This window comes from Cannabis sativa, chromosome 1, assembly GCF_029168945.1.
Source record: "Cannabis sativa cultivar Pink pepper isolate KNU-18-1 chromosome 1, ASM2916894v1, whole genome shotgun sequence".
NCBI classification, from domain to species: domain Eukaryota; kingdom Viridiplantae; phylum Streptophyta; class Magnoliopsida; order Rosales; family Cannabaceae; genus Cannabis; species Cannabis sativa.
Genome location: NC_083601.1, coordinates 66,634,579 through 66,661,822, shown reverse-complemented (window position 1 = coordinate 66,661,822; position 27,244 = coordinate 66,634,579). Strand labels below are relative to the sequence as shown.

The 27,244-nt window shown below is 31.8% G+C and overlaps 2 protein-coding genes across 2 annotated transcripts; one reads left to right on the top strand and one right to left on the bottom strand.

Annotated features, from left to right (window-relative positions):
- Positions 1-403: 403 nt before the first annotated feature.
- Positions 404-23,290, bottom strand: LOC115704201 (uncharacterized). Its single transcript, XM_061111583.1, has 2 exons — positions 22,009-23,290; positions 404-1,371 (listed from the first exon to the last, which is right to left on the bottom strand). Exons 1-2 carry the CDS (start codon positions 23,288-23,290, stop codon positions 491-493), a joined length of 2,163 nt encoding a protein of 720 aa, XP_060967566.1. The 3' UTR covers positions 404-490.
- Positions 23,291-24,110: 820 nt separating this feature from the next.
- LOC115705116 (putative pentatricopeptide repeat-containing protein At1g68930) lies at positions 24,111-27,209 on the top strand. Its single transcript, XM_061108691.1, has one exon. The coding sequence runs from the start codon at positions 24,943-24,945 to the stop codon at positions 27,028-27,030; it is 2,088 nt and encodes a 695-aa protein (XP_060964674.1). The 5' UTR covers positions 24,111-24,942; the 3' UTR covers positions 27,031-27,209.
- Positions 27,210-27,244: the final 35 nt, after the last annotated feature.

Here is a 27,244-nt window from a genome sequence, read left to right as displayed (position 1 = left end):
ATGTGCCAGCAAATTTAGGCCCTAATTTCTTGCTAAAAAATGCAATAGGATGACCATTCTGCATGAGTACCGCTCCAATACCAGTGCTGGACGTATCTGTTTCAAGAATAAATGTCTGAGAAAAGTCGGGTAGAGCTAGAACTGGCGTGTTAGTCATTGCTTTCTTGAGCAGCTGAAAAGCTATTTCTGCTTTTGTATTCCACAGAAATTTATCCTTTTTTAACAGATCAGTAAGGGGGGCCGCTATGGATGCGTATTGAGCAACGAATCGACGGTAATAACCAGTTAATCCCAGAAAACCTCGTAGCTGTTTGATTGTTTCAGGTTTAGGCCAGTCAAGCATAGCTGATATCTTGGCTGGATCGGCTTGGACCCCTTGAGCGGATACCAAGTGGCCTAAATAATCGATTGATGACTGAAAAAATTTGCATTTCGAAAGTTTGGCATAAAATCTGTGTTTGCGAAGCAGATGCAAAACGACCCGTAGGTGCTATCCATGGTCCTCCAAGGATTTGCTATATACCAAAATGTCATCAAAAAAGACAATTACACAATGTCGCAGAAGAGGCTTAAATACCTGATTCATAGTAGATTGGAAGGTTGATGGTGCGTTTGTTAGTCCAAACGGCATCACCGTGAACTCATAGTGGCCCTCATGCGTTCTAAACGCTGTCTTGTGAATATCTTGTTGTGCCATACGAATCTGATGGTACCCTGCTCTCAAATCCAGCTTTGAAAACACTTGTGCCCCGCCTAATTCATCCAACAACTCGTCGATGGTGGGTATGGGAAAACGATCTTTGATTGTAATGTTATTCAAGGCCCGAAAGTCTACACAAAATCTCCAAGAGCCATCCTTCTTCTTGACCAGTAGTACAGGTGATGCGTAAGGGCTTGTACTAGGTTGTATGAATCCGTAACTCAACATTTCTTGCACCATCTTCTCAATAACGTCTTTCTGAAAGTATGGGTAACGATAAGGTCGAACTTTAACTGGCTGTGATCCCGGGTTTAAACAGATACGATGGTCAGTACCCCGGTGCGGAGGTAGTTGCCGCGGTTCGGTAAATACATCCACAAACGAAGTCAGAACTCCCTTGGCTACTCTCGGCAATTTACTCTCCATTTCAGATATCTCTACTGCAATGTTCTCAGTCACAGGTGGGTCGGCTACCACCATAAACATTTCCCGAATGTCTCCTTCCCTCACCATGGAACGAAGTTGAGTAAACGAGAGTTGGTGCGAGGCGGTACCCGAAGACCCAGCTAACTTCACCACTGCTCCTTGCCACTGAAACTCCATTGTTAATGCTTTATGGTCGTGAATACAAGGCCCTAAGGTCTGAAGCCATTGCATTCCTAAAACCACATCTAAACCCCAAATAGGCAGTATAAACAGATCAACCAAAAAAATATGACCCTGTAAAATTAATTGTTGGGTTTTATGCCCTAAATAAAACTCATTTCAATATAATCAGATTTACTTATTAATATAGATCAGAAATAACATTTAATGTTGCATGGTTCACATGATTTATTTCATGATTATATGTACATAATGTATAGATTCATCTGAAACCCTTTTCACATACTTGATCCTGTTTATTGTGCCGTCAACACATTGGAAAGTAAACATGACTATGTGAATAAAGTTTCCTAGATTTATCAGACACAGGGTTTTACTGATATGATAATCTACAACAAGAGTTTACTTGTATTTGGAGAAATACTATGTTCTTTCCAGAACATTGGTTAAAGTAAAGCTCAGGTTGGATGCATGGAGTATGCATCGGAAGGGACCGATATTGAACTTTGACTTAGATTTAATTAAACTTACCGTAAAATCTATTCAAGTCAATATCGCCTAGTTGATCCTAGATCAAATGATCTTAATCCTATTATGATCAGGCTCAATCTTGAAAGGCTATTCGTGTTCCTTGAATTTTTAGTTAAGCCTACTTTTAGGTCAGGGTGATATGTACTTTTTGAGAACACGGTAGTGCAATTGAGTGGGAGCGCTAGCATAAACATGGAATCTATAGCTTCTATCTGGCGAATAGTAAGCAAAGGATGATCTCCTTCGAGCTTGACCAAACGAAAATAAATGGTGGAGATCTCATTTCACATAAGCTGAAATATCATTTATACGGGGTCAAGTGTTTTAAGGATAAAATACATAGTAGGGTGTTACGGTAATTTAATCCCTTTACTGTGTAGATCATTCATATAGAGGATAATTGATCACATTAGGATTACTGTTGGGAATTATTTTACCAGGATCTTAGATCTACTCACAAGTATGTTTATTAACATCCTAAATATGAACTTTCTAAAACGATAAAATAAACACATATAAAGTTAAGAAAACCTTACATTGATGCAGCGGAATAAATGTCTCCTTCCACTCAGATCTCTAACCCTTGATTCCTTTCTGTAGCAGAGTATAATCAAGATCTGAGCCCGAATCTCCTTCTTCTTCAAGCTTTGATCCTTCACGGTCCTTCCAATCTATGATTGAGTTATCAAGCTTCGTGTGTGGGCACTTACTCTTTCACTAGGGTCACAAAAAGATGAAGGAAAAGAGGGAGAGAGGTTTCGGCCAAGGTAGAGAGTGAGGGAAGGCTCAGTTTTTCTGAAGAGAGAAATTTCTGTCAGAAAGCTAATGAAAGCATGTGTTGTGAATGAGCCATCACTTTCTATTTATAGGCAACTTACTAGGTTTAGGTTTAGAATTATTTGGCATTAAAATAATAAAATAATAATTTGAAAAAGCCTCTTAAATGGCCGGCCATAGGTGTTGTAATGGGCCCCACTTAATTTTGCAATTTTATCAAATTTTATCTCTATTTTCTCAAAAATGCCAATTTTCCAATTCTAACCTTTTAAATGCCAAAACTAATTATTTAATAATTAAAATACACTATTAAATAATATTGTCATTTAATTTAATTATTAATTAGACATATAAAGTCCATTAATAAATAAATAAACCCGTAAAAACTCTTTTCCTTACAATTTCACCCCTGAATAGTGAAAATTCATAAAATCAGACATAGTCTAACTTTAGAATTATAATTGATCAATCACGAATCAATTAATGAGTCTTATAAGCAGAATGTTCTCAACTAGAATGGGGACCATGGATCTATATGCTGAGCTTCCAATAAGTGAACCAAATTTACCAAGTAAATTCCTACTTATTAATTCTTCGTTGAATCCACTCTTAGAACTTAGAATTGCACTCTCGTACTTATATAGAGCATATTGTATGTTTCACGATACCAATATACTATCTCATTTAACCATTGTTATAATCTTATTGTGATTTAAAGATCCTCTATATAGATGATTTACATCGAGATGGGATTTCTTTACCGTTCTCACCCCTCAATGTATTTTGCCCCTTAAAACACTTAGCTACCTGTAAATGGTGTTTAGTGATCTAATAATTAGTCGATTAAACAAGAGCTCATCCATTTACTTCTATTTGCTAAGCTCGAAGCGGAATCATCACTTAACTTCTATACACCAAATAGAAGCTATAGATTTCATATTTATGTTCAAGACTCCCACTCAATCATACTATCATGTTCCCAAAATATACGTATCACCCTGACCCAAAAGTAGGCTTAACTAATAAATCAAAGAACATGAATAGCACTCCTGAGTTGAGCCCAAGCATATCAGGATTTAGATTCTTTTCAATCTTAAGATCAACTACGATATTGACTTGGAAAGATATGTATAACGGTAAGTTTGTAATATCTTAACTTAGTTGCAATATCGGTCCGGTCCAATGTATACTCCATACATTCGAAACTAGTATACTTTGCTAATGTCCCGGAAAGAACATAACACTTACTCCAAGTGTAAGTACACATCATCGCTGATTATCACATTAGTGTAAATCCAATAACACTGATGAAACAGGGACCAAAACTTTTGATTCATATGATCACAATCACATTCCACTGTGTTGACGATACTGTAATTGTGAATAAACATATGATCTCGGATTTAACTGATTTTGTGTGTATGAATGTAATAAACATATTAAACATATTAAACCATTAGCATGTAAAATTCATGCAAACATCAATCACTTCAAATTTCTTATATTGATAACTAATCAGATTGTAAAGAGTTTTATTTAGGGCATAAAACCTAACAAACTCCCACTTGCACTAATATAAAACAAACTGTGCAAATAGGTCAATCTGATGTCTTGATCTTTAGATCAAGTGTAGTATATTTGAATCCACCCAAACTTCTGGAAACAAGTTCATAAATACTCTTATGAAACATCCTTTACTATATGCTTTACTCATCAAGGGATACTGAAATCTTTACTGTTTTAAAAGTACATCTGAATTAACAGAGGACATATCTCTCATATTTTAAAATATGTAATTGAGATAATACAGTGTAGACTTTTCTTCAGTGATATAACTTTCTGGTATTTTCGAATAGACCAAGTTATAGTTCTTCTCTGGTAGAGCTTGAATTATTATACAATAATTCCTCCACCCCCAAAGTAAGCACCATCTTAAGAATTTCGAAATTAGATGGTGTGATACAAAGACAATCGATACACAGCTTCCTTAATATCCGACATATAGATCACTTTCATAAATCCTTCTTGAATATCTTCTAATGTTCCCTATTTGATTACATCTCGTATAGCTCCCACTCAATAGCGGATGTCCGGTTAAATAATACTTTTAACCTCTGATTGTTTGGAGAGTTACCTAGTTATGACTTTTGTATTAGTCTGAAACTTTAAGTTAAGACTAAGTCATCAACATGGCAGACTAGTATTTGAAGTGAAAAATACATGCCAGAGATAAAGTAATCAAAATTAAGATACCATCAAATTTTATGAGGATTAAGAATTCTTGGCTCAAGTCATTTGAATGGACTGAACTAGAATTCTTTATCTTATTCTCATAATTCTGATAAGCTATACCTATCCATGTGAATGGTTAGATTTGCTTTTCAGTAGTGTTCTTAAGTACCTATCACAATTATCAACCTAATGAAGATGGGTATAGAACTTTAAAATTCTCCCACTCAATTAAGGTAGTGTGAAACTTTAACAAAGAACTTTCAAAGGTATCAAACTCTTACTTACAACAGTAAAATCGAAATGGAACATACAATCAAGATCAAGAATTTATATTGACAATAGCTGACTCATTATATTACTTTTATGTTTAAACAAGATATGTGTTTCATAGGGAATTTTGGAATAGACTCCACCCCTAAGAATATACATATAGGGTACTATGGATAACCTCCACCCCTAAGTATATAGAGATTATGATCCACCCCTAAAGGTTGTAAAGATCATGATTCTCTAAGTGTGATAGAGTTTTTGTGGAGTTGAATACTATCCAGAGTTCATTAGATATAAAAGATCGTTGAACTGCATAGTTTTCTTAACTTTTCTCCACCCCTATCAGATCATAAGATCCTTTTATTAAACAAATTCTTAATAATTGTATGAGAATTAACAATTATGATAAACATAGAAATAATTTCTAGTGTTTATATAATATAACTCTATGAAGAGTTGTAAATATTATAGAATTTGCATCAATAATAAAAACACTTACACATACAAACATATAAATATAATGTGGTAATAATTGATGAAGATAGAATTAAATGAAGCTCAATCTCATAAATTGCAATAGGGAATTTCGAAAAAAATAAAACTTTATTAAAAAAAATGTATTGCAACAATATGAGATAAACAGGGATAAATATCCCTAACTAAAATTTGAAATCCAAATTGTCTTTAAACTAAAACAATTAATTCAAAAAATAAATTGAAGAGCTTCATCTTCATCTGGACGATTTCACCCTTGGTCCAGCTTGCTGATCCAACTCAATTGAGTTCAAGTAGCTTGGCCTATAAGAAGAAGAAAACAAATAAACAAAGTTAGTCCAGAATTATAAATCCAATTGGATAATAATTCACTAAAACTCTTAAAGTTTATGAAAGGAAATACCTTGTTTCTTTGCAAGAAGTTTAGGACATTGGGGTTTCCAATGGCCTTTTTCATTGCAGTGGAAACACTTTCCTTTAAGTGTAGCATCACCGAAGGAGCGAGCCTTTTTTCATGACTTTTGTTCGCTTCTTGGTGTTCTTCCACTTCTTCTTCGATTTGGGCTTTGAAGCAGAGGCGACATTTGCTTCAGGTTTCATCGTCCCATTACCATTACCAGGATGAGGTTTACTCCCTTTCTTCTTGGGTCCTCCAATCAAATTTTCATAAGTTTGAAGGTCATTGACTAATTCATGAAAGTCAATTTCCTTCTTATTCATGACATAATTTGATGTGTATGGTAGAAATGTCAGAGTCAGCCGTTCAAGATAAGACTTACTTGAGTAGCACTGTCCATTTCAGCACCATGATCCTGGGCTTCTTGGAAATAACTGGACATGAGGAGAACATGATCACGCACGTTTTGATGAGGTTCCATCCGTGCGTTAATGTACTTCTTAGTCGCGTCAAAGCGTGACTGAAGTGATGCCTTACCGAATAGCTCATTTAACTTCGTCATAACTTCAAGCCTTTCTCGCCTTTAGAAAACCGAGTTTCGAGGGTGTCAACCATGCTAGAAAGCATAAAGTATAGAGCTTTGTCATTTGCCTTCGCCAACGCTCATACTTTTCTTTCACAACTTTGGATGCATTATCCCTGTGCACTTCAGTGACGGCTCGCTTAAAACAAACAAGGCACTTTCTCCTATGAGAGCAATATTACTGTTCTCATTCCATTTATTAAAGTTAGATCCATTCGGCTTATTTTCGGTCAACGGTGATAACATGGGATTCATTTTGACAAACCGGATACTACAAAATAATAGAAATCAACAAATAGAAATTAATAATGGTTTAACACACAAAATCAATTCAGAAATTATAAGCACATAGCAAGTAGGAATGATATGAGAAAATACTAAAAAAAATCAATCCTAAATAATTTCCAAGGTTTTCAATAAGGCGATATCGTTGTCCCGTTTAGGCGAGAGTCAAAGGTATCATCCATTGAATAGAGTTGTCGCCTCATCTAAAATGTTAAACATTCTAGCAACCTTTTATTCGATCAAGATCAGAATCCAGCGTTGTCCCGTTTAGGCGAGAGTCAAGGCTATTCTATCTTATGAGCTTCTACCATTGTTTCGCAATTTGCAAGTCAAATATGGTCGCCACCATTAGGGTGATCTATACCATATAAAACACTTACAAACCACTTATCATGCGAGATTAAACGGTGCGAAATTGCTAATGAACGTTCCTCCATTAGGGAGGATTACTCACTAAAACAAACGCGGTGTAAAACCCACAATGGAGATCGAATATCTTAATAATAATAAAGCTCATTGTTTAAAATGTATTTTCTTATTATTCTAATAAATAAATCTCATTAAATTCTATTTAAGAATTAAAATTCAAAAATAAGAATTTAATATAATATTTATAAAATTATACTAGATGGTGATTGAAATAAAATTAATTATTTCCATCTTAGTAATAATCTTAAATATAAATATTAAGGAAATTAATTTAAGATGAATTAAATAAATAATTAACAACTTAAAAATTTCCTTTGAGAATATATTTATTGAGTTCGAAAATTAAGTATAAAAACTATACAATTTTCGAAAATAATAAAAATAGAAAAGAAATACTTCAAGCAAAAATATCACCTATCTAGATATTCTTTTGACTAGTTAATTCAATTTCTAATAATATATATATTTTAAATTCACTTATTTTAAATTAATCAATTAAATGAAAAAATCATTGACTTGAGTTGGTCCAAGAATTAATTAAAATAAATAATTAATTTACAACTCAATCTATTTTTCAAAAAAATTCGAAAATATTGCATAATTAAAATGCAAATTTCGAAATTGATTAATAAAATAAAGAAAAAATATATATATATTGAAAATTATTTAAACTTAAGTTGAAAAATTAAATTTCAACCTAAAAATTAATTTTCTATTTAATTAAGTGTCATGAAAAATCAATAAATATTTAAGTATCATGATGAAAATCAACTTAGATATTTAGATTTTTCAACTTAATTAATTGTATTAAATTCAAGAAATAAATAATTAAGTGTAGAGAAGCCTTAATTATTAATTTCTATTTAATACTAGGAAAAATATACTTAATAAAATTGTACCAAAATTAATTATTTAAATAATTAATTTCACAAAAGTATAATATTTTCCCATTTAAATATTAGAAATAATAAGTAGTCTAGAAATTACTATCTAGAAAATATCTTATTTGACTAAGTATCTTTTCAAAATTTGAAAAATATCTAATTTAAGTTATATAGAAAAAATCTAAAACTTAAATAATTCAAATCTAGATTTAATTAAATATCACAAATTAAGTTGTAACCACTTAATTTGAAGATATCTTTTAAAGTTAATATTTGAATAGATATTAACAAAAAAATATCTAAGATATTCCATTTCAAGTTAATATTTGAAAAGATATTAACTTAAAAAATATCTTAAGAATCTTTAATAACTAATGCCTAAGATTCCTCAACTTGATTTAAAATTTAAATCAAATATTCAAATTTAAGTTAGTTAAGAAAAATCAGTTGATACAACTAATTTATAACTTAAATAGGAATATTTAATTAAATAAGCTCGGGAAAGAATCTTAGTTAGTTAAAATTCTATATTTAATTAAATACAAGAAAAATACAAATAGTTTATCTAGAAATAATATCTAAACTAAAAGTGTTTTTCTTAAAATTAACTTTAAAATATTAAAATGAAAATAAATTTTCATATATTTTAAAAGTTAATTATGTTGCTAATTCAATTTTATTAGGTCAAACTAATATAATTAACCTAGTACAGTTATTCAAATCAGGCAAATGGGCCTTCACAATTGGGGTAGTTCATGTTAGGGGTGCTTTGGGTTCGGTATGTCGTACCCACTTCTATGGCACCCAACTCTCACACAAGGCCCAAAAGAGAGGAATTTAACCTTAAAATGAATAATCGTTATTAATTGAATAGGTCCAATAACTAAATGGACCTAAATAAAATCTATCATGGTGTGACATTTTATTTAGCAACAACCTATATGCATCTATATAATAAAATAAACATATAGGCTCACACAGGCACACTTTGGATGGATCCTATCATGTTGCTAGGTCATACACAGATGAAAGAAGATTGTAAAATTTACCTGTTACAAATTATTTACTTGACCAAGGGAGCCATCAGATCATTAGATCTGGCAAAAAGTAACCATGGCTATTTGCAATCAAGTAATAATAGGTTTTTAAAACTTACATACAAGCTAAAAACACATACTCCTGCAACAAGGTTAGCTGGATAGTTGGAAGTAGGATTTATTTAATTTTAAATAAATAATTTCGAAAAAATAAATAATTAAATAAAATATTTTAATTAATTTCGAAAAAAATAAAAAAAAATTAATTAATTTCGAAAAAATAAAAAAAAATATTTAAAATTTCGAAATTATTTAAAAAAAATTTAAAATTAAACCTACTATTTGAAAAATTAGGTTTCAACCAACCTAAATATCATTTCAAAATTTGCTAACTACTTTTTTAAAAATTAAATGTTATTTTAAAAATAAAAATTAAATAAAAAATAGAAAAGATAAATAAAATATCTTTTCAGATTTTTAAATTTAATTTAAATAAATAAAATAACAAAATTTAAAAGTTAGCAAAATATCTTATATCTATTTAAAATTACATGATTATAAATATCTTATTTTAAATTTAAATAAGGTCAAAATATCTAAAAAGATTTAAAAAATCTTAATAGATAAGATATTTTTAAAATATCTTAAAAGATAAGATATTTTTAAATATCTTAAAAGATATTATAAATATCTTTAAAAGATATTATAAATATCTTAAAAGATAAGATATTTTTAAATATCTTAAAAGATATTATAAATATCTTAAAAGATATTTTAAATATCAAAAAAATATCTGACCTTAAATTTAAAAAAAATATAATCAAATTTAAAAATAAGATAGATTTTTAAGCAAAAAGATAAATACTAGTTCTATTCAAATTCAAATTACACTAATATCTTGAATTAAATTAAAAAAAAATTAAATTAATTCAAAATGATAATTAGAATTGAATTAGGAATAGTAATAGTATATATATAAAACCATACAAAAAATTGGAAGTTAATTCCATGAAAAGGTATGAAAAATTGAAGAAAATTGAAAAAAATTCGAAACTGTACGGACAGCTGCGATCGCGTGAAACTATCAAGACAAATTTCCGATTTTGTCAAATCTTCCAAAAATCATAACTAATTCAAATAAAATCCAAATTGAGTTCTGTAAAAGGCTAACTTGCTTAATTTTTTCCATACTATCCAATAAAAATAATTCCAGAACCGAAATAACAATTATTTTTCACGAAAATTTCATAATCATCAATCAATCATCAAATAACACTCAATACAACATAATACCATCCAAAGAACATACAAACAATCGTTTTAAAGTCCAAATTACATGCAAGTAAATCAATTACCATGGCTCTGAGGCCAGTTGTTGGGAATTATTTTACCAGGATCTTAGATCTACTCACAAGTATGTTTATTAACATCCTAAATATGAACTTTCTAAAACGATAAAATAAACACATATAAAGTTAAGAAAACCTTACATTGATGCAGCGGAATAAATGTCTCCTTCCACTCAGATCTCTAACCCTTGATTCCTTTCGTAGCGCAGTATAATCAAGATCTCGAGCCCGAATCTCCTTCTTCTTCAAGCTTTGATCCTTCACGCCTTCCAATCTATGATTGAGTTATCGCTTACCATCGTGTGTGGGCACTTACTCTTTCACTAGGGTCACAAAAAGATGAAGGAAAAGAGGGAGAGAGGTTTCGGCCAAGGTAGAGAGTGAGGGAAGGCTCAGTTTTTCTGAAGAGAGAAATTTCTGTCAGAAAGCTAATGAAAGCATGTGTTGTGAATGAGCCATCACTTTCTATTTATAGGCAACTTACTAGGTTTAGGTTTAGAATTATTTGGCATTAAAATAATAAAATAATAATTTGAAAAAGCCTCTTAAATGGCCGGCCATAGGTGTTGTAATGGGCCCCACTTAATTTTGCAATTTTATCAAATTTTATCTCTATTTTCTCAAAAATGCCAATTTTCCAATTCTAACCTTTTAAATGCCAAAACTAATTATTTAATAATTAAAATACACTATTAAATAATATTGTCATTTAATTTAATTATTAATTAGACATATAAAGTCCATTAATAAATAAATAAACCCAGAAAACTCTTTTCCTTACAATTTCACCTCGAATAGTGAAAATTCATAAAATCGACATAGTCTAACTTTAGAATTATAATTGATCAATCACGAATCAATTAATGAGTCTTATAAGCGAATGTTCTCAACTAGAATGGGGACCATGGATCTATATGCCGAGCTTCCAATAAGTGAACCAAATTTACCAAGTAAATTCCTACTTATTAATTCTTCGTTGAATCCACTCTTAGAACTTAGAATTGCACTCTCGTACTTATATAGAGCATATTGTATGTTTCACGATACCAATATACTATCTCATTTAACCATTGTTATAATCTTATTGTGATTTAAAGATCCTCTATATAGATGATTTACATCGAGATGGGATTTCTTTACCGTTCTCACCCCTCAATGTATTTTGCCCCTTAAAACACTTAGCTACCTGTAAATGGTGTTTAGTGATCTAATAATTAGTCAGTTAAACAAGAGCTCATCCATTTACTTCTATTTGCTAAGCTCGAAGGGAATCATCACTTAACTTCTATACACCAGTAGAAGCTATAGATTCCATATTTATGTTCAGCACTCCCACTCAATCATACTATCATGTTCCCAAAATATACGTATCACCCTGACCCAAAAGTAGGCTTAACTAATAAATCAAAGAACATGAATAGCACTCCTGAGTTGAGCCCAAGCATATCAGGATTTAGATTCTTTTCAATCTTAAGATCAACTACTGATATTGACTTGGAAAGATATGTATAACGGTAAGTTTGTAATATCTTAACTTAGTTGCAATATCGGTCCAGTCCAATGTATACTCCATACATTCGAAACTAGTATACTTTGCTAATGTCCTGGAAAGAACATAACACTTACTCCAAGTGTAAGTACACATCATCGCTGATTATCACATTAGTGTAAATCCAATAACACTGATGAAACAGGGACCAAAACTTTTGATTCATATGATCACAATCACATTCCACTGTGTTGACGATACTGTAATTGTGAATAAACATATGATCTGGATTTAACTGATTTTGTGTGTATGAATGTAATAAACATATTAAACATATTAAACCATTAGCATGTAAAATTCATGCAAACATCAATCACTTCAAATTTCTTATATTGATAACTAATCAGATTGTAAAGAGTTTTATTTAGGGCATAAAACCTAACAATTACAACAATGGATAACTAATGATGTGTCTATATGGTGGAACATATAGAGCATTCTATATACTGAGAGTGCAATTCTAAGTTCTATGCGTGGATTCAACGAAGAATTAATAAGTCAGTGAATTTTAGTCCTAAATTCTTGATCTACTTATTGGAAGCTCGGTTATATAGACCCATGGTCCCCCCACTAGTTGAGATAATATTGCTTGTAAGACTCATGTAATTGATTTTGATTAATCAATTATAATTCACAAATTAGACTATGTCTATTTGTGAAATTTTCACTAAGTAAGGGCGAAATTGTAAAGAAAGAGTTTATAGGGGCATATTTGTCAATTATGATACTTTGTATGGTTCAATTAATAAATATGATAAATGACAATATTATTTAATAATTATTTATAGTTATTAAATAGTTAGAATTGGCATTTAAATGGTTGAATTAAGAAATTGGCATTTTTGAGAAAATCAGATACAAAAGGTGTTAAAATTGCAAAATTGCAAAAAGCAAGGCCCAAATCCACTTGTATAGGGCCAGCCACTTTTGTAGGAAATTTAAACTGATTTTTTCATTATTTTAATGCCAAATAATTCAAACCTAACCCTAGTGGAATGCTATAAATAGATAGTGAAGGCTTCAGAAAATTTACACTAAATTTCTACACTTAAATTTTCTATTTTTCCTTCAGAGAAAAACCTGAGCCTTTCTCTCTCCCTATCTTTAGCTGCCACTTCTTCTTTCTCTTCCCTCTTGAATTTCGAAATTCTTAGTGTATGAGTAGTGCCCACACACAGCAAGTGATACCTCAATCATAGTGAGGAAGATCGTGAAGAAAGACTTTCAGCAAGAAGGAGTTTCAGCATCAAAGATTCAGAGAAAGAGATCCAGGTTCAGATATTGATAATGCTCTGCTACAGAAAGGAATCAAGGGCTAGATATCTGAACGGAAGGAGTCATTTAATTCCGCTGCACCCAATGTAAGGTTTCCTAAACTTTATATGTGTTTATTTCATCGTTTTAGAAAGTTCATATTTAGGGTGTTAATAAACATACTTGTGAGTAGATCTAAGATCCTGGTAAAATAAATTCCAACAACTGGCCTCAGAGCCATGGTAATTGATTTACTTGCAAGAATTTTGGACTTTAAAACGATTGTTTGTATGTTCTTTGGATGGTATCATGTTGTATTGAGTGTTATTTGATGATTGATTGATGTTTGTAAATTTTCGTGAAAAATAATTACGATTTTATCTCTGGAATTATTTTTATTGGATAGTATGGAAAAAATTAAGCAAGTTAGCCTTTCACAGAACTTAATTTGGATTTTATTTGAATTAGTTATGATTTTTTGAAGATTTGAAAAAATCGGCATTTGTCTTGATATTTTCCTGCGATCGCAAATCTGTCCGTACAGGTTCGAATTTTTTTGTTTTTCTTCGATTTTTCATGCTTTTTCATGGAATTAACTTCCAATTTTTTGTATAGTTTTGTATTTATACTATTACTATTCCTAATTCAATTCTAATTATCATTTTGAATTAATTTAATATTTTTTAAATTTAATTCAAGATATTAGTGTAATTTGAATTTGAATAGAATTAGTATCTATCTTCTTGCTTAAAAATCTATCTTATTTTTAAATTTGATTATATCTTATTTTTTTTAAATTTAAGGTCAGATTTTATAAGATATTTATAAAATCTTTTAAGATATTTTTAAGATAAGATATTTTTTTTAATTATATCTTATCTTTTAAGATTTTTTTTTAAATTAAATCTTTTTAGATATTTTGACCTTATTTAAATTTAAAATATAATCATGTAATTTTAAATAGATGTAAGATATTTTGCTAACTTTTAAATTTTGTTATTTTATTTATTTAAATTAAATTTAAAATCTGAAAAGATATTTCATTTATCTTTTCTAATTTTTATTTAATTTTCATTTTTAAAATAACATTTAATTTTTAAAAGTAGTTAGCCAATTTTGAAATGATATTTAGGTTGGTTGAAACCTAATTTTTCAAAAAGTAGGTTTAATTTTAAATATTTTTTTAAAATTTCGAAATTTAAATTTTATTTCCGAAATTAATTTTTTTTTTATTTTTCGAATATTAAAATATTTTTTAATTATTTATTTTTCGAAATTATTTATTTAAAATTAAATAAATCCTACTTCCAACTATCCAGCTAACCTTGTTGCAGGAGTATGTGGTTTTAGCTTGTATGTAAGTTTTTAAAACCTATTATTACTTGATTGCAAATAGCCATGGTTACCTTTTGCCAGATCTAATGATTTGATGGCTCCCTTGGTCAAGATAATAATTTGTAACACGTATATGTACAATCTTCTTTCATCTGTGTATGACCTAGCAACATGATAGGACACATCCAAAGTGTGCCTGTGTGAGCCTATGTGTTTAATTTTATTATAGATGCATATAGGTTAATGTTGCTAAAATAAATTATCATAGTTCTTGATAGAATTTATTTAGGCCCATTTAGTTTTTGGGCCTATTCAATTAATAACAGTTGTTCTTATTAAGGTTAAATTCCTCTCTTTTGGGCCTTGTGTGAGAGTTGGGAGCCATAGAAGCGGGTACGACATACTGAACCCAGCACCCCCTCACATGAACCACCCCAATTGTGAAGGCCCATTTGCCTGATTTGAACAACTGTACTAGGTTAATTACACTAGTTTAACCTAATAAAATTGATTAGCAACATAATTAATTTCATTTATTTTGAAATTAATTTAAGAAAATTATAGTTTAAAGAATTCTTTATTCTAAACTAAACTATATGTATTTTCTTGTATTTAATTAAATATAGAATTATAACCATCTAGATTCTTTCTAGAACTTAATTTAAATTTTTCATTAAATATTCTTATTTAAGTTGATATTTAGTTATCTACAACTAACCAACTTAAATCTGAATATCTTTTGAATTTCAAATTTCAAAATTAAGTTGAGGAATTTTAGGCATTGGTTATTAAGATTCTTTAGATATTTTTTAAGTTAATATCTTTTCAAATATTAACTTAAAATGGAATATTTTCAAATTAAGTAAGTACAACTTAATTTTTGATATTTAATTAAATTTAAATTTGAAAATATTTAAGTTCTAGATTTTTTCTAATACAACTTAAATTAGATATTTTTTCAAATTTTGTGGAAAAGATACTTAGTCAAATAAGATATTTTCTAGATAGTTATTTCTAGACTACTTATTATTTCTAATATTAAATAGGAAATATTATACATTGTGAAATTAATTATTTATTAATTAATTTTGGTACAATTTATTTTAAGTATATTTTTCCTAGTATTAAAGTAGAGATTAATAATTAAGCCTTCTCTACACTTAATTATTTATTTCTTGAATTTAATACATTTAATTAATTTGAAAATTAAATATCTAAGTTGATTTTTATCATCATACTTAAATATTTCTTTTTCATGACATTTAATTAAATAGAAATTTATTTTTAGTTGAAATTTATTTTTTCAACTAAATTTAAATAATTTTCAAAATATATTTTTTCTTTATTTTATTAATCAATTTTCGAAATTGCATTTCTTAAATGCTAGAATTTCGAATTTTATCTTGAAAAATAGATTAAGTTGTAAATTAATTATTTATTTTAATTAATTCTTGGATCAACTTAAATCAATGATTTTTTCATTTATTGATTAATTTAAAATAAATTGAATTAAAGTATATTATTAGAAATTAAATTAATTAGTCAAAGGAAAATCTAGATAGATGATATTTTTGCTTGAAGTATTTTTCTAGTGTATTTAATTAAATAGAAAATTAATATTTAAGTTGATTTTCATCATCATACTTAAATATTTGAAATTTTTCTTATATATTTAATTAAATAGGAAAATTATATTTTTTGTTGTAAATTAATTTTATTAATTAATTTTGGGCCAACATTAAATTAGAATAATTTTTCCAGGATTAATTTTTTATTTTAACATGCATTTTCGAAAATTGTATTCTTAAATACTTTAATTTTTCGAAATGCAATATATATTTATAGAAAATTAAATTTGAGTTGTAAATTAATTTATATTAATTTTGTAACAACTTAAATTGAATATTTTTCTAAATATTTATTGGAAATTATTACTAAGATGGAAATAATTCATGTTATTTTTATATCCATCTAAGTAAAATTTATAAATATTAAATTAAAATTTATATTTAGAATTTTTCATTCTAAATTGGAAATTTTAAATAAATATATATTTAAAATAAATAAATTAAATAAAGAGAATCAAAGAAAATACAACTCACTTTAAATAATGAGCTTGATTATTATTAAGATATTTGATCTCCATTGTTGGTCTTACAAAAGTTAAATGTTTTCAATATAACCTCGAGACGCTAGACTTCGTCCCCCTATGGATGGTTATTCGTTGAACGCATTTAACACCGTAAGATTTCATTTGATAAGTGTTTTGTAAGTTTTCGTCTCTATTAGACTCTCCCCTACGGTGACTACTTAGAGATAAACTTATGAAACATGAAACAATGGTAGAAGCTCATAAAATGAGAATAACCTTGACTCTCGCCTACCGGGACAACGTTGGATTCTTATTTTGATCGAATAAAAGGTTGCTAGAATGGTTTCTATTTTAGAAGAGCTGACAACTCTATTCAATAAATGATGCTTTGACTCTCGCCTACCGGGACACTGTATCAGTTTGTTGAAAACCTTGGAAATTATTTAGGATTGTATGTTTTAGTATTTTCAGTAGTCATTCCTACTTGCTATATGTTCATAATTTCTGAATTGTGTATGAATTTATATTGAACCATGTTATTTTCTGTTATTAAGTTGTAGTTTAATTTCGAATCTTCATTGTTGGTCTAACATGTTTGTTTTTCTAATGAGATAAATCCCTAATGGATTTTCACCATTAGACATACATAATAGTGTTAGATCTCGAAAGATAAATATTGTATATGCGACATCTAGCTGTTCATCAATTGATGACACCTAAGACTAGTATTTTTACGATATGAAACAAGAAGATTACATAAATAAGATTACTTTGTCTTTCGCTAATCGAAGCATCGTTGGATTCTTATTTATAAACGAAATTATCCTAATTCCTCTTAGCTTATTCATTTCGAATTAGCTTTAAAAACATATCATTGGATGAATGGTCTATAAATCATTTCATGTCATTTTATATGACGCATATGATTATAATCCCGAAATTCTATTCCCAATTGATATAAATCCTCAATCTTAGAAATCTCCTACTTGTATGAGCAAATCTGACTTAGAGTTTGTATTATTAGTGGTGGTCCAAGAAAGAATTACTCATTATATTTGGTTGAATTTAAGTCTTTGACTTTAATTTTAGAATCCAAACAGAAATTTTCTTATATTTCTAATTCCAGATACAATATAGTTACACTTTCTCAAGTGTTTAATGTCCATCTTTTATTAATGGATTAAAACTGTATGGAATATGAGTTAGGTATTCTGTGACCAGGATCCACTTGCAGTATTCTAAGAACTTTTTGATGTAACTAAACCTATGTCATCAATAGACACTACCATTTTTTTTAATCTATGGCATTTTTATCTTGTTCATAGTGGATTTGACAAGATCAATCTCTGCAAAGAGTTAATATGCCTATATCCACTGAAAGTAGTTCATCTCATTCGCAGATGGATGTACATTCAGGGGTGGATATGAGTTTTTCGTTGAATTCTTAAAACGATAACTCTAGATTATACCTTTTAGCAAAGAAATTTGAAATGTTTGAAAAATTTCATTAATTTCTAGCAATGGTTAAAACCATTAAGGTAAGTGGTTAAAGATCTTGCGAACTGATAGGGGTGGAGAAATAGTTAGTAGATATGCAGTTCAAAGATCATTAAATTGATTTTTGAATTATTCAAAGACCATTAAATTGATTTTTGAATTATATCCAAACTTACCTCCCCAGAAATTTCGAGTTGCATATTGATGATTAGTTACTAGTCGTTGCCTAAATCCTTCTATGGTAATACAATTTCAGAATGATGTAATGGTTGGGTACTTAATGTAAATCATTACTAGATTCATGGATGACCTAATCAAAATCTTAAGAAAAGCTAGAACTGTTAACCATGGTTTGTTAGTTATTCTAAGTGATTAGGGGTGGACCATCCCATTGTCAATAGATAAGAAAGTGTTTGTTCAAACAAATACTACTTTTCTAAGAAAATGACTAAGTCTGAAAAACAAGTAGCAAATAAAGGAGATATTTAATTCTTGATTCCAAAAGTGTTCTATCATCTTATATAACATATGATGATCCCACTGCCTATGTTGTCTTGTCACAACCGAAGAGATCAATACCATTTAGTTTTCTTAGACATAATTCACGGTGCCTTGTCGTAGTGGGAGAGTTTCTAGGAACTCACCTTCTTATGACTTGGGAGACACTAGTGATTAAAATCCATTGTGAGTTTAAACAAGTAATGGATTGTCAAGATAAGAAACTAAGAAGAAAGCCAATAGAACTATGGTTTAATCCATTCACATGGAATAACCTAAAGTTTTCTATTACAAGGACATAAAAGGAAATTTTAGTTAATAAGTCTATTCTATGGACTTAACAAATTTCCTGTTCCTAGTATTATAGGTTTGAGTTTATCTAAACCTATGGCTTGTGGTATACATGGTAATTACTTACTCTAATGCAAGCAACTTACTTTAGTAAGATGCTGAAGCATTTTCTTTCTAATGGCAATCTATAGAAGCTTCACAACTTCTTAGACATAGATTTTATTTATCTAAGGAAAAGTCTTAACTATTCCAGAAAAGATAAAGCCATGAAAGAATTTCTTATATCAACAGTGAGAGGTCTTAGATATGTTTTTGTATGCCTTAGACCAGACACCTGCTGTTGAGTGGGAGTAATGAGTAGGTATCAGATTAATCCAGGAGAAGAACATTGGAAGACAATCAAGTAAATCTTAAGATAAAGAAGAGGAACTATATGTTAGTCTATAAGGGTGTGTTTAAAACTCTTAGACTACACCATATCAGATTTCGAAATTTGCCTTTGTGCTAGTAAATCTTTCTGATAAAATGGTGGTTACTCTGGGGGTGGAATAGTGATTTTGGAGAAGTGTAAAAACCTATCTGAAGTCTCTAGGTCTACCAGAGAGGGACTGAATGTTAAGGTTGCAGGAAAGGTACTTATTCAGTCTAAGGAAAGTTCTATACATTTTTGGCATCATTCCAAATTGTGTTAAACTACTAGTGTTAATTTCCTGATTAACCAAAAGTAGTTGCCAAAGATATAGAATCCAGTATCCCAAGAGAGTAGACATATAGAGAGGAATTTCACATTATCAATGATTTTGTGATTAAGGAAGAGTAATGGTGGAGAAAAGGTTGTGGTTAATTCAACCTTTCAGATCCTATTACGAGGAGTTTACTACTACTACACTTGATTTGTATATCAAGGTGTTGAGATTATTTGAAACGCACTTTTTGTTTTATATTAGTGCAAGTGGGAGTTTGTTGGGTTTTATGCCCTAAATAAAACTCATTTCAATATAATCGTATTTACTTATTAATATAGATCGAAATAACATTTAATGTTGCATGGTTGACATGATTTATTTCATGATTATATGTACATAATGTATAGATTCATCGAAACCCTTTTCACATACTTGATCCTGTTTATTGTGCCGTCAACACATTGGAAAGTAAACATGACTATGTGAATAAAGTTTCCTAGATTTATCAGACACAGGGTTTTACTGATATGATAATCTACAACAAGAGTTTACTTGTATTTGGAGAAATACTATGTTCTTTCCAGAACATTGGTTAAAGTAAAGCTCAGGTTGGATGCATGGAGTATGCATCGGAAGGGACCGATATTGAACTTTGACTTAGATTTAATTAAACTTACCGTAAAATCTATTCAAGTCAATATCGCCTAGTTGATCCTAGATCAAATGATCTTAATCCTGTTATGATCAGGCTCAATCTTGAAAGGCTATTCGTGTTCCTTGAATTGTTAGTTAAGCCTACTTTTAGGTCAGGGTGATACGTACTTTTTGGGAACACGGTAGTGCAATTGAGTGGGAGCGCTAGCATAAACATGGAATCTATAGCTTCTATCTGGCGAATAGTAAGCAAAGGATGATCTCCTTCGAGCTTGACCAAACGAGAATAAATGGTGGAGATCTCATTTCACATAAGCTGAAATATCATTTATACGGGGTCAAGTGTTTTAAGGATAAAATACATAGTAGGGTGTTACGGTAATTTAATCCCTTTACTGTGTAGATCATTCATATAGAGGATAATTGATCACATTAGGATTACAACAATGGATAACTAATGATGTGTCTATATGGTGGAACATATAGAGCATTCTATATACTGAGAGTGCAATTCTAAGTTCTATGCGTGGATTCAACGAAGAATTAATAAGTCAGTGAATTTTAGTCCTAAATTCTTGATCTACTTATTGGAAGCTCGGTTATATAGACCCATGGTCCCCCCACTAGTTGAGATAATATTGCTTGTAAGACTCATGTAATTGATTTTGATTAATCAATTATAATTCACAAATTAGACTATGTCTATTTGTGAAATTTTCACTAAGTAAGGGCGAAATTGTAAAGAAAGAGTTTATAGGGGCATATTTGTCAATTATGATACTTTGTATGGTTCAATTAATAAATATGATAAATGACAATATTATTTAATAATTATTTATAGTTATTAAATAGTTAGAATTGGCATTTAAATGGTTGAATTAAGAAATTGGCATTTTTGAGAAAATCAGATACAAAAGGTGTTAAAATTGCAAAATTGCAAAAAGCAAGGCCCAAATCCACTTGTATAGGGCCAGCCACTTTTGTAGGAAATTTAAACTGATTTTTTCATTATTTTAATGCCAAATAATTCAAACCTAACTCTAGTGGAATGCTATAAATAGATAGTGAAGGCTTCAAAAAATTTACACTAAATTTCTACACTTAAATTTTCTATTTTTCCTTCAGAGAAAAACCTGAGCCTTTCTCTCTCCCTATCTTTAGTTGCCACTTCTTCTTTCTCTTCCCTCTTGAATTTCGAAATTCTTAGTGTATGAGTAGTGCCCACACACAGCAAGTGATACCTCAATCATAGTGAGGAAGATCGTGAAGAAAGACTTTCAGCAAGAAGGAGTTTCAGCATCAAAGATTCAGAGAAAGAGATCCAGGTTATTGATAATGCTCTGCTACAGAAAGGAATCAAGGGCTAGATATCTGAACGGAAGGAGTCATTTAATTCCGCTGCACCCAATGTAAGGTTTCCTAAACTTTATATGTGTTTATTTCATCGTTTTAGAAAGTTCATATTTAGGGTGTTAATAAACATACTTGTGAGTAGATCTAAGATCCTGGTAAAATAAATTCCAACATTAATTCCACCCTTTTGCAAACTTGAGAGCACCATAATGAATTCCCATTACCCATGTACACTTTGAATCTCTTTGTCTCTTCACAGTTCAAACCCAAACGAGCAGCTAAGGCTTCTTGTATAAAATTATTATTACTTCCAGTATCAATCAATACCTCCAATGGTTCCTTACCGTGGTAAGCTGTGATCCGAAAAATCCGCGGATTAACGGCGTTGGACAGGGAATTAAGGCTGCCTTCTTCAGCGAGGCTCTCCTCCTGGTCTGTCACAATATCTCCTCCCATGACTGTTTCATCATCCTCCTCTTCGTCTCCTTGAGCACACAAAATGAGTACCCTGTTCTTACATTTGTGACCCGGGTTGTATTTCTCATCACAGGTGAAACATAAGCCCTTTTCTCTTTTGTCTTTCAATTCTGCAGGAGATAAGCGTTTAACTGGTAAAGAAGGCGAACTGGGTAATGGCACCTTGGAATATGATGGAGTGGTTGTATTAGTGGTAATTGAATTAGGTGTCGATACTTTTGGGGAAGCTGGCGAAGATGGATTCATGAAGCGAGGAGACCATGTGGAACGTCCATTATCACCTCTTGTACGACCCAACAGATCCTCATTGCGGTCTTCAAACAACTGAGCTTTGGCCATTGCATCCGCCAAGTCAACTGGTCTGGCCAAGAGCAATTCTCTGCGAATTTCGTTCTTCAATCCCCACACGAAGAAGTTCAAGAAATATTGTTCCGAAACTCCTGAGATTTGAGTCATTAGTGTCTCAAATTCATTCTGAAAATTTGCTACACTACCCGTCTGAACCAACTTTGCAATTCTTCCCAATGGATCATCGTAAATGGACACTCCGAAGCGTAATCGTGAGGCTCTTAGAAAGGATTCCCAATCTGGAAACCCACCACCCTTCTCCATCCATTGAAACCAAGTTGAAGAGATTCCTTCCAAATGAAATGGCACCATAGCCAATCTGAGTTCTGGCCGTACACCGTGTAGATCAAAGAACTTTGTAATTTTGTAAATCCAATCTTCTACATTCGAGCCGTCGAAACGATGGACCTTGACTCGCAGCACCTTGAGAAGTGAATTGATATCCCTTGAGTCAACATTTGCTGGTTGTTTGGGTCTCGATGGTGAACCCAACCCACTGGTTGCAGTTCCATTGCCTTCTTGTTGTTTGGATGAAGGGGATTGTAATTGGTCGACTCTCTCATCCAATCTTGCAACCTGTTCGTCCAATCTCGTTGAGAATCTAGCAAACTGTTCAGCTGAGTGTTTCTGGAAATTTGATTCCAGAGCTTGAATCATAGCTGCCAATTCCTCGTTCTTCATCCTGAAATGAAGAATCAATGAAAGCACCAATGTTAGAGTCTAAAATTGATACGTATTGTTTGAGTCAATACAAAACTCCCAACAAAAGCTCAAAAAAAGCTTAAGAACAATCAACATGCCTCTGTTCGTTCCAATACAACAGTAAATATACTCAGAAAGAAAGATAAGAAATGGCAAATAACAACTTAATTTCTATTTCCAACCATTCTGTTAGCCGATCCTTCTTAGCTCCTCTCCAGCCTAACAAATTCTTGGAGCCAGCGAGGTCTCACGCGCTTCCTTATCCCACGTGTCACCACTTCTTTGCCATGGTCGATTGGTACCGAGTCGGCTTCATCGTTGGCTTCGTCTCTGCTTTCTACAACTTCCTGGGTCTGTTCGTGCGGCTGTTTAGCCGCTGCTTCCTTCAGCCAGTCCCCAACTCTCTTGTGGACTTGTATTGGGTCAATAGCTATTGGGCCTGGGCTATCAGTGTGGGTGCACGAGCACGTGATGTGAATGCTGGTATCTATCTCAGATGATGTGCGCACGGCGTACACACGTGGGTGACATGACAGTTACCAAGGACTATCAAAAGAGATGCACGTGGGCTTAAGATATCTCTATTGGTGAACAAGCGCAATAGTTCAATCTAAAGGCTTGACCATGCAACACGTGGGCGTGTTAGTGATGATTAACATGTGATGTTGATTTGTTGTAAGCTGGTTGGTCCAACAAAGCCTAGGCGTTTGGGGTTGTTAATCGTACTAGGAGTATTTATTTGCTTGTATGCGCCTGAGTCGTCGGGGTGTAATGTTCACCACTTGAACAATTATATTCTTTGATATTGTGATTAATAACAACATTGGGAAGGGGTTTCCGTACATTATGTGTGCTTATGTTTATTTATTTGATAACGAGTGAATGTTGTTAAGTGAACGCTGGGCAAACCTTGAACATGAGTGAGTGTGTACAATGGAGTGTTGGGTTGACTGACAAAATTGGGGAATCTAGGCCATCACATGGAAAAATATCTAGTGAGAAATTTACCCTGTGATAGCACCATGTTCATCTAGTATGAAACTTTTTTTGAAACAAACTCTATTGATTAGCCAAACGAAAACAACTAGTCTCAAAACATATCAAATATAAATGAGATGGTATTCTCAAAATTAAAGTGCACGAAATGATATTTTAGCCAGCTCCTGCTGTGACTGATGGCGCCAAATTCGTTTAAGCAACCGGCTGCACTTTTATTGTGGGAGGCCGTAATGTAGATAGTGTTTTCAAAGTACTTTTTTTTTGGTTGTGGCATGCATATAAGAAGCTTTGAAAATAACTAATTTGTGGGAAATTCCAATGCTTATTCTAAAATTCTACAGGTACTTGATGATTTAGATATTCCAGAGGAGTTGAGAGACATGTTCATCACAATAGTGAAGGCCACTGTTTATGGTTTACATACATTTGATGATTTAAAATGATTTTTCATTAGTGGTGTGAAGATTTAGAGAAAGAAACTCACATTCGTATTGGAATAAAAGATATGAGAGTTGCAGATGCAGATCCTGCATTTGCTTGTATAGTGTTGATGAATCTTTTGTTAATTTGTATTTGCTTTTGTTATTCTATTTCGTGTGTCGAGAAGCTTCGCGCCACCAGCCCTGGGTGAAATGAAAGCGAATCACAAGCTTGGTGAAGCCATAGACCTTTTGTACTCTCGTGGATGCGCCTCTTCCGAATCTTACACACGCCTCCTCCTCGAATGTGTTCGGTCCCGCGATGTTGCCCAAGCCAAGAGATTGGAGTCTCACATGGAGCTTCACTTATTCCATCCCACCAATACTTTCCTCCATAATCGTCTCCTCCATCTCTACGCCAAGTCCGGTAGACCTGACCATGCACAAAACTTGTTCGATAAAATGCCCAAAATAGATGTCATATCATGGAACGCTATGCTCTCTGCTTTTGCCAAATCCGGGTCGGTTGAGAGTTTGGAAAAGGCCTTCGAACAAATGCCTGATCATGATTCGGTTTCTTTTGACACGATGATCGCTGGTTCTTCAGGGAATGAGCGTCCAAGAAAGGCTCTAGAGATTTTTCTTAGAATGAGGAGGGAAAATTTTGAGCCTTCGGAGTACACTTTTGTTAGCCTCTTACGGGCATCTTCTCAGTTATTGAATCTTAGGATCGGAAAACAAATACATGGTAGAGTTGTTGGTGGTAATTTGGCTGGGAATGCCTTCATTTGGAATGGGTTGACTAATTTGTACGCTAAGTGTGGCGAAATCGACAGGGCTCGTTGGTTGTTCGATCACTTAGTGAATAAGAACTTGGTTTCTTGGAATTTGATGATAACTGGGTATTTGAAAAATGGTGAGCCTAGGAAATGCGTTGATTTATTTAGGGAAATGCAACTGAAGGGGTTAAAGCCTGACCAAGTTACTGCTTCAACCATTATCAGTGCCTACTTTCAAACTGGATGTATAGAAGAGGCAATCAAGACTTTCCATGGTACCAACCATAAGGATAAGATTTGTTGGACGACAATGATAGTAAATTGTGCACAAAACGGTAGAGAAGAGGATGCTTTAATGTCGTTTGGAGAAATGCTAGCACAAAACATCACACCTGACAGTTTTACCATCTCAACTGTGGTTAGTTCCTGCGCCAAATTAGCATCTTTGTTCCATGGCCAAGTTATTCATGGGAAAGCAATTTTGATGGGAGTTGATGAGGATTTGCTTGTTTCTAGTTCACTCGTTCATATGTACTGCAAATGTGGAGTTACTAATGATGCTTACTTAGTCTTTGAAACAATGCCAACTCGAAATGTGGTTTCTTGGACTGCTCTAATCGGGGGTTATGCACAGAATGGACAAGATTTGCAAGCTTTGGCCCTCTATGAAAGAATGCTGGAAGTAAACATGAAACCAGATAACGTTACTTTGGTAGGTGTCTTATCAGCTTGTGTCCATGCTAATTTGGTTGAAAAGGGTCAAGAATATTTTGATTCAATCAGCAAAAGACATGGTATGACTCCCACTTTGGACCATTACGCCTGTATAATCTGTCTCTTGGGTCGTTCAGGTCACTTAGATAAAGCTTTTGATCTTGTCAAAAGTATGCCCCATGAACCAAACAGTCTAATATGGTCTACACTTCTGTCCATTTGTGCAATGAGAAATGACATTAAAAATGCAGAGATGGCAGCTCAACATCTCTTTATGTTAGAACCTTTTAATGCTGGACCTTATATTATTTTGTCTAATATGTATGCCAGCTTGGGAAAATGGAAAGATGTCGCTTCCATTAGATCCCTAATGAAGATTAAGAATGTGAAGAAGTTCTCAGCTTATAGTTGGATCGAAATCGATAACACGGTCCACAAATTCGTATCTGAAGACCGTTCGCATCCAGAGACAGAAGAAATTTATGAAGAGCTGAAGAAATTAGTCAAGAAAGTGCAGGAAGGTGGGTTTATTCCTAATACAAATTTTGTGCTGCATGACATTGGAGAAAAGGAAAAAATTGAGTCCATATGTTACCATAGTGAGAAACTTGCTCTTGCATTCGGATTGATCAAGAAACCTCAATTATGGGTACCGATAAGGATAATGAAAAATATTCGTGTCTGTGGTGACTGCCATCAGTTTATGAAGTTTGTATCGAAGATTACTGGAAGGTCAATCGTATTGAGAGATTTAAACAGATTCCATCATTTTGAAGGGGGGGCATGCTCCTGCAAGGACTATTGGTGATCAACACTTGTGTTAATTGAAAATTTTGCCAAGTTATACAAACACTACCTCGTTTGTTTTTAGCGGTGGGCCCAATTTTTAAATGAAATAAATTTTTTAATCATTAAAAAAAAACTTAGTATGAAAATTGAAAGAAAAATCAGGCTTTGAATATCATTATTTGTAATTATTTGACATTATCCTGTCTCTGAATTCTTTGTATACAAATTTTAAT